This window comes from Mirounga leonina, unplaced genomic scaffold, assembly GCF_011800145.1.
Source record: "Mirounga leonina isolate KUSES-001 unplaced genomic scaffold, KU_Mleo_1.0 Mir_95, whole genome shotgun sequence".
NCBI lineage: Eukaryota > Metazoa > Chordata > Mammalia > Carnivora > Phocidae > Mirounga > Mirounga leonina.
The window spans coordinates 5,659,968-5,672,515 of NW_023270865.1; the positions used below are offsets into that span (position 1 = coordinate 5,659,968).

Below are 12,548 nucleotides of genomic sequence, written 5' to 3' on the forward strand. Positions count from 1 at the left end.
TAATATGGCTGAAGATTATTTTCTTCTAAGACCAAGTGAGTGTCTGCAAATATATGTGGGGTTTCCTGTGAAGAGCGCTTTCAAGTACAGAGGAAGCTTTAAATGCATACAGTGAAGCTTTGATAGGCCTCAGAGAAGACTGTCGTTCTGCAAATTCTTGAAAACTGACCAAGGGAAACATGAACAAGAAACAACTGTTTTTTTCAACCAGACAAAATTTTTGCAGGGGAGTTTCCAAAGCCAGTGTGTTCCATCGTAAAATAAAGTTTATGAAGGCAACAAGTCAAGGGCTAATGCATCTCTTAGGACAGAAAGTTCTTTTATCACAAACACCAAGGATATATCTCCAGTGTTGCTTTTTAATGTCTGGTGTCATTTCACTCTCAGTGACTAAACTGTAAGATAACATTTACTGTGCCAGTCGCCAACTCTAGTCACTTCGCTCAATCCACAGAGTGGCTGGATGTTAATAAAGAAAAGCCTGCTCCTAGACTCTCGTTTCCTTCTTTCCTAATTTTGATCCAATGGGCTGAATGAAATAGGGGTTTCAGCATCATAGAAAAATGGACTTCATATTTGGCTTAGTCACATTCTCTCTCATAATGTTTCCCTTTTCATACAGAACCAAGTCCCAAAAGAAAAGATTTGAAGAAGAATTAAATGAAAGGATGATTCAAGCAATTGATGGAATTAATGCACAAAAGTGAGTACCTCATGATCTTAAATTACCATTTTTTTATTTCAAACTGTATTATTTGAAAATCATGTCATATTTTCCACAAATTTCACCATAAACTCTATAATACTTGCCATGACAAAGCCATGCTTTTAGAAGACATTGGTTCAATTCACCTCAGTTGTCCTTAATAATAGCTTTTGGTAATTAGAAAATTTTTCATTCCTGTCTAAGAAATACTCTCCAGGTAAATTACTGAAAAACAACATGAGATATAAACAGAGAAAAATCATAGCAAAATGTGTTCAGTAAGAAATATTTTTTAAAGGTCAATAGGAATGCCATGTGGGAAAATCTGAGTTGTATTGTGTGACTCTCTCTGTTCAAAATGCATTTCTTCCCCTGCACAGTCCGGGAATGTGGACGCACCTGTGTTCTAGGTTGTTGAAGAGAGGTTTTGAGCACTAGAATCTGAATTCAGGGCAGCAGTGGGAGGAATAAAGATCCTTTAGGGGACAAAATATCATTCAGTCTATGAGTTTGTGAAATCTGTGAATGTTTCTTCAGTCTGTGAATTGCTGTTATAGTTCTAAATGGTCCAGGAGATGCAAGGGGAAAATTAAAGAAGGTGGTAGATCTCACGGCCTGGACATAATGACGACATTCGTTGGCCTTGGAATTCTCCTTAGGTCCATGTGTCATGGCTGAATCTCCTAGAGGGCAGCAGATAGATGACTGTATGGTGCCTGGTGCCCATTAGACACTCAGTGAGTGTTTGTTAATTTAACTTGTAGCAAACACATCAGTATGTCCAAATGAAAAGCCTTAATGAAAAAGTTTCCATCCTTACGGAAACCAGACTATTTGACTTTTATCACGGAAGTTGACTCACGGAAAGTATGAATGTTTTCACCTGAATTCCCTGCTTCCAAAATTATGTTACACAGCTTTGAAAACTATGTGCCTTTTCTAGATTGTTCCTTACAGTCGTTTTAGAATATTTACATGACTTATGAAAGAATCACACGAGCATATATGTAAGTGTATATGGTGTGTGTGATTGCGTGGATACACAATCAAGTATCTTGGCTGGGCTAGAACTGCAATTCACATACGCTGCTGGCATGTTCCATTAGCCCCTGTCTAGAGCCCCTTTGCGTGGCCCAAATAGAGAAAGTCTTCCACCTGTCATGGAGCACTCAGGACACACCAGTGGCGCCCAGACAAATGCTCTGCTTTGCCAGGCCCTAAAGCAGTATAAAAATCAACTTCATCTCTGCCCCACTCGAAACCTCAACACATCACAAACCAAGAAACTTGCTTATCTGGAATCAGTTGGCAGCCAAAACTTAGGGAAGAGTATGATTGCATGTGGGATGGGTGCAAGGATATGTTCATTCAGCCAGAGGAAATCACACCTACTACTCTGGGACCCACCAGAATAAAACACACATCAGAAGAAAGGGAACGCCTTGTTCCTGACAAAGTTAGCTGATTACAATAGTTACGGTAATAATAGAAAGCCCGTGTATAAAGTCAGCCTCAGCATGCCTTCCTGCAGGACCTCTACTTTCGTAAAAGACCTTTGTGTCCCCCTTTTCGAGGGTTCCTACTGAAGGATTCACTAGAAAGCATAATCACGGGCTTGGCTTTATTTTTGTAGAGGTGGCTTTCGGATTGTCTGTACTATATCATTTCGTATTCAAATGCGTGTTGAGTGAACACCTTCATGCTTTCGTGTAGCTTTATTCTAAGGTAATGTTTAATGCTGGTGTAACCACTTGAGTTGTAATTTTCCCAACACATTTCAGAAATGAAACAGGGAGAAATGTCATGCTGTCCTCAGAAGTCAGAAGTGAAATTGTTGAAATGGAAGCTACTTTGCATATATTTCTTAATTAGCTTCCCTCCCATTCTGTTTGGCCTGACTCATTACCTCCTCTTGTTCCTGCATCTGGTGTCCTTCTGATCTTTGAATTTCCTCTGGAGGAGTCAATGAGGACTCCAGTCTTGATGCACCCTTCTGTTGTTTCCTGGACAGGAAACGGAGATTCAGATGCAAGTGTCCGTGTCTGTGTTCATCTACTCCCTTCACGGGCACTGTGGGAAGGGCTAAGCTGGGGCAGCACGTGCTTGGCATCCAAGACACAAGGCACAGTGGCACCTCTCAAAGCCCTGAGGAGAGAAGAGAAACCGCCACACACATGCTCAGGGCAAGGTGCCTGGGATTCTGACTTAGTCCGGGTAGGCGAGGTGAGAAGATCGTGCGCCCAAGATTAAATATGTATGATGGACAGAGCGAATGCCCGAGTGCAGGACAGATCGACCGGAGGATCTCAGGCCCCAGGGCTGAGGAAGGTGGGTCTTCCACACGGAGAGACCACTTGTGCGGGAATACCATCTTTCCCAAATGCCCCAGGGCCTGAGGGCACAGTCAAGGCCACTGAAGCCTTCAGGTTCGATACTGCCCAGACAGGTGTATTAGTTCACTGGGGCCGCCGTGGCAGAAGACCCCAGACTGGGGCTGAAACCACAGACATTTACTTCTCATAGTTCCGGAGGCTGGAGGCCCAAGATCAGGGTGCCGGCACGGTCGGGTGCTGGTGAGAGCTCTGTCCTTGATTCACAGAAGCCTTCCCGCTGTGTTCACAGGGCCTTTGCTTGAGGCTGGGCCTCTGGTGCCTCTTGTTATAAGGACATTCATTCCTTCCCATCACGGCCCCACCCTTATGACCCCATTTAACTCTGATTATCTCTGTAGAGGCCCCATCTCCAGATGCAGCCACGCTGGGGATTAGGCCTTCTACATACGAATTGGGGGGATGTAGACCTTCAGGCCGTAACAGCAGGAAAGTGGTCTTCTCTCTATTTTAGTGTCCTCTTTGCTGTAAGAACCTACATTCTTCCATTCCAGAATAATTCTGAGTAAGGATGTGGGTGTACATTCCCCTCACACAAGTCAGGATCTTGTTTAGAATTTCCTTTGCTGGACCTGGGCCTCGCACAAAAAAACAAAAACAAAAAACTTGGGATAAATCAGTAGAGGATCACTCTTTGTATAGCCCAGCGGTGGGGTTGATTTTCTTCATCCCATTGCCACCTGGGTCAGGAACGATGTCAGGACACCGTAAGTAACACACACGTTCCTTCCTGTACCCTCCTTCCTCTTCCCTTCTTTGCCCCTCTTTAGTTCCAGTTCCCAAAAATATTTGACCAGATCAGCCCCCACTAGTCTTTCCTATTCCAAATATCCAAATCCGGTTTATAAATGTCTGAGTTTCCTGCAAATCAGTGAAGGGCACTGATCCATCTCCGAGAACCTACGAATGGTGAAGCCTGTGGGGAGGATATACTCTCCTTCCTCCTGAGGAAAAGGTCGGAAGAACCCAGTGCTCCAGGCTAAGGAAAGTCAGTGTTAAGTGCTGGGGACACAGGGAAGTGAGAGCTGGTCTCGAGCACTTTCTGTCTCCCTGCAGGACACAGGCAGGTGACTGAGACCCACACTGGGCATGGGGCTCTGCTAATTGATGTGGAGATGCTTTTACTTCTACTTCATAAGTTTCACTCTTAGTTTATGTCCAATCTTAGATTACCCAGGGGCATTTTGAAATTAGATTTTTCTTTCTCAATAAAGGGGAAAAAAACTGTTTTGAATAAGTTACCTGCATACATTATTCATAGTGTGATATTCATAACAAGTACACAGTTTTGAAAATGAATATGGTTAAAATTTATCTCAGATTTTATCTTCTGCTCTTTTGGCTGTTCACCAACCTTTGATTTCTCCAGTTACATCAAACAGGACAATACCACATTTCTGCAGCTGGTACAGAAATAAGAAATACCAAGAAAAATTTATGTCCCTGATACCTAAAGCTTCGAACCTTGAACCAAAAAGTATTTTTATAGCTCTCATTTTAAATGGCAGTCATACTAGAATACATCACTGACTTCCATGCCTCTGTTGAAAGCGCTCTGTCTGTAGTATAGATTTATGGGATAGTCCAGCTCATCATGACGCACATGCAGTACGAGGTTCTGGGCACAGGGCCGTCCAGGTAGGCCAGGTAGTCCGCCCTCCAATGTGCTGTTCTCCTGGGTTAACTTGTCATTAGCCCCGATGGGAAATATCAGTGTCAATTTCGAGACCCTGATCCAATACCAGTAGGTAGCTGTACTTACCCATTACAAGGTCAAGTGTAACAGTTGACTTGGCCTTCTTTCCTGGATCCTCAAATCCCTATCTCCCAAATAAACCTCAGGGAGTCAAAAATCCATAGACATCTGACCAATGGGCTGGAAAAGTACCGCATTAAGAAATTCATGTGAATTGATAATTGTTTGAACAGATTTAACATATTTTTAGAAATCTATATAAAACATAATTTTATGTCTCATGTCCTAAAAAAAAATATATATATATATATTAGTATATATATACATACTCTCTCTCCCTGTATATTGATATATAGGTATAGAAATAGATGTAGCTAGGGACGCCTGGGTGGCTCAGTCGGTTAAGCATCTGCCTTCGACTCAGGTCATGATCCTCGGGTCCTGGGATCGAGTCCCACATCAGGTTCCCTGCACATAGGGGAGACTTTCTCCTTCTCCCTCTGCTTCTTTCTCTCTTTCTGTCAAATAAATAAATAAAATCTTAAAAGAAATAGATGTAGATATATGGTTATAAACACTTGTAGATATATACATATATACACATTTTATATACACATATCTAATGCATATACATATATAACTCAGGTTATTTTTTATTATAGAAGTATTTATTTAAAAAAAAAAAGAAGTATTTATTTAAGAGAAGTAGGAAAATAGAAATGTAGATTCCTCAGTGTAATGACCCAAAGCACCTGGTAATATATTTTGTTGGTATTTATCTCTAGATTTTTTTTCTTGATACATAGATTTCAATTTATCCTTGTACTCCTATACTCATGAATGTAAGAGTGTGTATCTTTCTATTTCATTCATCTTTATGTCATCAAACGTGCATGTACTTTGTTACTGGGTATGGGATTGTGCCCAACTGGTTGGGGCTTACGTATATCAGGTGTCGCTGTTCCACTTGCAAGTTATACAATGTTCTAGAGAAAGGTTCTTTATATATATATAATTATTATTTATTTGAGAGACAGAGAGCGAGCGAGAGAGAGCACAAGCAGGGTGAAGGGCAGAGGGAGAAGCAGATTCCCTGCTGAGCAGGGAGCCCGATGTGGGACTCGATCCCGGAACTCCCAAGATCATGACCTGAGCCAAAGGCAGACGCTTAACCAACTGAGCCACCCAGGTGCCCTAGGGAAAAGTTCTGTCCCTAAGCTCTTTGTTTATTTCAGCTGCCTTCTTAAAACCGATTTCTAAAAGTCAGTGTGTAAGAACGCATACCTTCATATCATTTTTATTTATTTTTCAACATCTGAGGGAATGTTTGTATTACACAAGAGTGTTTACATTTGCATCAACATGCTACGTTAGTGGTCTGAACTGATTGTTTATTGTATTAGTATTTTTACCCATTTTTTAAAATGCATTCAAGCAAAATTTTTTACTTTATAGAAATGTAAGTCATGACAATAAATATATTTTCAGTAAGTGTGAAAGAAGCAGGATCTTCTCTCCCAGAACTTGGAGGATACTCTAAATGGTTTTGATGCTCTGATGTATTCCTTGCTATAAGCTAAGAAAAATGGTGCTTCTCTATGAACCATATTTTTCAGGGGATGAACCTACCATGTGACTTCAGTAAAACATCAGGGAATAAATTTACTGCTGAACTTGAATCCTTTTGATGACTTATTTCCCTAGTTATTTAATTTTGGGAGCGTGAGTTTCAATTTGGTATGACAACTGGTTTGTAATAGCTAATTTCCCAAGGAGGGTCATGTGTGAATAGCAATATTATATTTGCACACCTTATTTTAGTCCTAGATTCCATACCCAGTTATTTGGTATTACGCATTTTTTTAAATCTCCAATTTTGGATGGTTTACAATAAAAAAGAAGAATGCACATGATTTTTTTTAAAGTTTCAAATCATTGATTGGAAGTTTGGTTTTATGATGTCTCTTTTTTATTTCCAGGCAGTGGCTCAAGTCTGAAGACATTCAGAGAATCTCACTCCTGTTCTACAATAAAATACTAGAAAAAGAAGTAAGCTACTTTTTTCCCCAATCTTTTTTCTGAAGTGTGAGTTTTTAAAAATCTGAGTCACTGGCTGGCCAGTCACCCTGCTCAGCACTCCTGGTGGGGATGGCATCTGCAGCAGGTCTGAGATCCAGGGCTAAGGGGAGGGGGCAGGAGCTCATAACTGGCTTTCCTGATGGCCTATTTTCTTAGAAAAAGTTTTTCAAAGAAAACAAAATCCTTCAAGAAGTCAAGAAAAAAAGGATAAATTTGCAGTTTCTTACATAAATCATTTTAATTTTTTAACAAAAATAGGAGATTTACATTCAACATCTGTTTGGGAGAATTAGAAACCGCAAACTTCTCAGTATTTATTGCACCTAAATAGTTTCACATTGCGACCCCTGAAGTAAGAGCTATGATAAGTGCAAATAAATGAGCAAATATTTGGGCTTGACATGCTTAACGCAGATTTGCTAAAACGATTTAAGTAATTATTGCCGAAAAAGCAACCACTCTTCTAGGTCAGTTTTATCATATTTGCCTTTTGTTTTGTGTTGATCTAGAAAAAGGAATAAGGGAGAGAAAATTTTTTATCATCCAACTATATAATTACAGGCTTAGTTTGAACAAAAGCTACTATATTAATGGCCAAAGTCACAGCACTGGTTTTAAAATGCTCTTGAGAAAATTCAGTTCATTGTTTTACGGATATTGAAAAGAATATCCAGAATCCATCAGGGTTGGATTTTATAGTTGTACCCAGACTTTCTTTAGTGTTAGTGGCCAATGAGATCAATCGCCTGCTTCTAAGTCAACATGCTGACCTCAGACAGTTTACCAAATGGACGTTTGATGTAACTGATCATTATTATTGAACATTTTATCCTCGAATAACTTCAACAGGTCCTGATGGTTATTTATTCTTTAAATGTTAAATGATTCCTGCTTGATAGAAATCGATTTCCTTTATTAATACCGCAAGGAAATTCCAATTCATATCTTGACAGAAAGCCCAGAAGAAGGTAAAAGATAAGAGTGCAATTGAATGCATAGAATATAATCACATTTCTGCAATTATGTAAATATAGCTTCTTCACTAGAATGCGAATTATCCTGGCCATCAAGCCACAAAATTCACCAAAAAAATATTCAAGTAAGCAGAAGGTGATCATCCTTTTAAAATGCAACTTTTGCTGACAGTCCCCTGGTATTTCATATTTGTAGGGCCAACTTCAAGGCAAATTTTAGACACCATTGGGAGTTAAGCCCACCTTCTGTCCACCCATCCCCAGCCTGCTTTTCTGGTGACCATCAGCCAGGTCCGTAAGCCCACAGAATGATCAGAGACCCAGAGCAAAGCCCATTGGCCTTCTCTGTCTTATAAATTTCCTTACTACCGTACTTAACTACTCAATGGAGCATTGAGATGAATAATAACAGAAAAGACTAAAATCAATAAATAAAATGAGGAAATTGCATTTCCTAACTACTCTTCAAAAGGAAACTCTATGGATAGTCATCTGCTTTCCCCACGTAGCTGTGGACATCAGACCCACAAGGGGACCAGCGCACCTGCGTGGCTCATGCTGCTGCCATGACTTCAGTCCCTTGTCCCTCTGGTCCACTGCTCTCTCTCCTTGCTGGACTGACCCAGTTGCCTTGAAGTGGGTTTCAGAACAGTTAGACTCATAAAAATGGTTTTGGGAAGAAACTCTTTCATAGCTCGTTTGGAGGGAGGAAGCGCTCATTGCGAGATGAGCAGCCATTGTCTTTAGCTTGTTTTTTGCCACATCTGTGACTTAAGAATTCATGATGCAGGACGTAGGTACGGGTAGGCTGATGGCTGACGGTTCCAGCCACTTCCTTGGAGAACAGCACTCATGGTTTCCTTCTTGTCCCCTCAGTACCGAGCCACCGCCCTGCCAGCGTTTAAGTACTACGTGACCTGCGCATGTCTCATATTCTTCTGCATCTTCGTTGTGCAGATTCTAGTATTACCAAAGTAAGTACCTATGGCTCTCCACTGTATCTCTCTATAGGAGCCCAGTTATAATAAAGGATAGAAGAGAGTGCAGATTTCCAAACAGAAGGGTCATATAACAGGGGAGGGCCAGTTCATTCAGTATCTGTGAAATTAAGTGGCTCCCGTGTGTCATGCTTAGTTTACAATAATATTGCCTTTTCAATGTGGACATATTGATTCACCTTATAGGGTTTTTAACAAAATAAATTTAACCCTCTGACTCCGATTTCTGTATTACTCTGGTGCCCAGTGGAAGAAATGCAGCCCAAAAAACTACCCATAAAGAGCAAAAAATCTAGATGTTTTTTCTAATAAGCAAAGAATGTTGTGTATTGAAAGGACGTAACCTGCTCTGGGCACACTGCACATAGCCATCTCTTCTGATTTCACCTTCTTCTCCCTTAAGTCTGCTCTTGCCACCTTTCTGATTGTAATAGGTCATGGTCTAGTCTAGCTCACCCTTCCCAGGAGAGACCTGGATTCAGAGGGGAGAAACTGAGGAAGCCGGATTTCACACTTGCACACTTCGGGGTGGACTCCTAGTCCCATCTCTGCGTGAAAATCCAGTCACTCTGGGATTGCTAGATTGCCTCTCTCTCTCATACCTTCTTCATGAGCGCGATAGAAGTCAACTGACTTTCTTTAAAGTAATGGATTCTTTCTCATTCTATAGTCTAAGGGAAAAGAAGAAAACAAAACTCTTGTCCTTTTCTCAACAATTGGGGATATAGAAAGAAACTTTTAAGACAAATCTTCTTTGCTTTTATCAATATTTTGTAAAGGCCAAAGCAACCATTTTCAACCTAGTAGGATCTAGTTGTGTGTTTGCATTTAACTTCAGCAGCATTTGTGCAAAACTTGAATTGCTGGGGTTGGGTTGCATTTTGTCTCATGAAGGTGTTGAGCCAGCTAGACAGAAATGGTCTGCCTTTCCCCTCTGCACTCCAAAGGATGTTCTTCTGGGCACGAAGCAACACAAAGGCATTTGTAGAAGTAACAAGTCACAGTATAGCTCACACATGTTCATTCCCAAGCTATCTGCCCCCTTTTAGAAGAGGTTCCCAGTAAACTTCTCCTCCCCCCCGTAGATTTGCCTGCACACACAAAGCTTACCAACTGATAGAGCCAAAGGGCATTAAAAAAGTTATGTAAGTGAAACAATTACCAAGGGAAGTGGGCCCTTATTATTGCTCTTAGGTGGATAAATTCACTTATTTTTCTGCATCTTCCTATTGGATGACCATTTTTATATTTTCTACATCATAATTAAGACAGGGATTATCACCCATCAGAAGGAATTAGGAGAGAAGAAAGTGACTAGAACTCTTTTTTCAAATCATCCATTTTACTACTATGCACAATATTTCTTTTTTATGCTATACATTTATTTTATTCTATTCAAGTATAATTAACATACAGTGTTCTACTAGCTTTGGGTGCACAACATACTGATTCAGAAATTCTCTGCATTACTCAGTGCTCATCACAATAAGTGTACTCTTAATTCCCCTTATCTATTTCCCTCATCCACCCACCTGTATCCCCTTGGCAACCACCATTTTGTTCTCTGTATTTAAGAGTCTGTTTTTTTGTCTCTTTTTTTCTTTCTCTTGTTTCTTAAATTCTACATATGAGTGAAGTCGTATGGTATTTGTTTTTCTCTGAGTTTTTTTACTTAGCCTCTAGGTCCATCCAAGTGGTCACAAATGGCAAGATTTCGTTCTTTTTTATGGCTAAGTAATATTCCATTGTATAGGTATATCACAACTTTTTCTATCCAGTCATCTACCAATGGATATCTTGGCTATTGTAAATAATAATGCAATAAACATAGGGGTGTGTATATCTTTTCAAATTACATACACTGTTGGTGGGAATGCAAATTGTTGTTGCCACTGTGGAAAACAGTTTGGAGTTTCCTTAAAAAATTAAAAATAGAATTACCATATGATCCAGTAATTCCACTACTAGGACATTTCGAAAGATGATGCCAGAGAAGCCAAAAATTTCCAGGGACCAAGACAAATAATTCATAAGATTACACTTTTCAGAAAACATCAGGGAGATGTCTTCTGTCTTTGCTTTTATTTTCTTATCTTTCTTCCGTGTGTTGTATCTTTAAGAGGACCCATCCAAGTTCATTCTCTTAGGCATCATCACCAATTAGTAGTGTGTTTCTCTTGAGCAACAAGTTGATTTTGAGCATGAACATTGTGAATTCTGTGCTGGTTGCACTACCCTCCTTGTGTTGGCAGTGACAGAGCTCAGAGTAGGTCTGCGGACACCTCTGATGGAAAGAGTTGAGACCAGAACTTTCTGTGCTTGCTTCATATTACATTTATATTATATTATGTTGTATTATAATGTCCTCTTCCTTCATTTTTTTCATGGTAATGTCCTCCTGTTTCTTTTCCTTTGTAAATAGTTCTTCTTGTGAAGTATTTCAAAGATACAGCGAAGTACAGAGCATGATCTAATAAACATTTGTGCGCATACAATCCAGACGGTACAAATTTAATCCTGAGTCACACTTCCTGTAGATATGTTTCTGGGCTCTTGAAGCCATTGTTGTTTTGGTATACCTCCTGTAAACAGCATCTATTTTTATTTATTTTTTTTATTTATTTGATCTGATATTTTTCTACATTAATGTGATTTGATTCCATTTGTATTAGATTTTGTTACTGATGTATGGACTCACTTCTTCCCTCTTATGTTTCAATTACCTTGCTTTTCTTGGTGCACCTTCCCACTTCCTAACTTCGAAAGGATTGATCCAGTATTCTCTAATCTTTTCTTTTCCTTTACTAGTCAGGATCTCTCTTCCTCTCTCCTCCTCGTGTGCACGCATACTCTCTCTATATATAAACACACACACACACACACACAGTGGTATATATAACATACATATATAAATATATGTACTTACATAACTACATATGTATATAACTATATATATAGTATTAAAATATTCTGAAGTTAATCATTATATCTCCCTATAACTTTTCTTAGGACTTCTGTTCCAGATGGTAATTACAATCAGCATTTATTTAGATTTATTCTTGTTCTTTACTGATTTATTTATCAATTTTTTTTATTAAAGCATAATTAACTTACAGTGTCATGTGAGTTTCAGGTATACAGTATAATCATTCAGCAGTTCTATACATTTCTCAGTGCTCACCCAGTATACTCTTAATCCCCTTGTTTATTTCACCATCTTTTAAAAAATTATTCCTTCAAGTTTATTCCCTTCTTGCTGATGACTATCATTTATTAGTTCTTTCATTGAGGGTCTGTGAGTAGCAATAGCTCCTATTTTTTTCTTTATATGTTAAAGTATTTTTATCTGCCTTATTTCACATGGGCTCTTGGATAATAGTTTAACTGAGTATAAAATCCTATGTTTAACTCTATTTTCTCTTAGTATTAGGATGGTGATAGCCCATCAATTCATCATCTGTTGCTGCGAATGATATGTCTTCTATCAAACCCATTATATTTCCTTTTTTTTAATTTTTTAAACTTTTTTTAAGATTTTGTTTCTTTATTTGACAGAGAGTGAGATAGTGAGAGGAGGAACACAAGCAGGGGGAGTGGGAGAGGGAGAAGCAGGCTTCCCACCGAGCAGGGAGCCCGATGTGGGGCTCGATCCCAGGACCCCAGAATCATGACGTGAGGCGAAGGCAGACACTTAACAACTGAGCC

General features: G+C 39.5%; 1 protein-coding gene across 1 annotated transcript in view; it reads left to right on the forward strand.

Moving 5' to 3' along the window:
* ADCY2 (adenylate cyclase 2) overlaps positions 1 to 12,548 on the forward strand; it is a 388,609-nt gene that overhangs the window by 294,050 nt on the left and 82,011 nt on the right. The window contains exons 12-14 of the mRNA XM_034998852.1: positions 623 to 703; positions 6,772 to 6,841; positions 8,722 to 8,819. Of these exons, the coding sequence (XP_034854743.1) occupies positions 623 to 703; positions 6,772 to 6,841; positions 8,722 to 8,819 (249 nt within the window). The remainder of the gene's footprint in view (positions 1 to 622; positions 704 to 6,771; positions 6,842 to 8,721; positions 8,820 to 12,548) is intronic.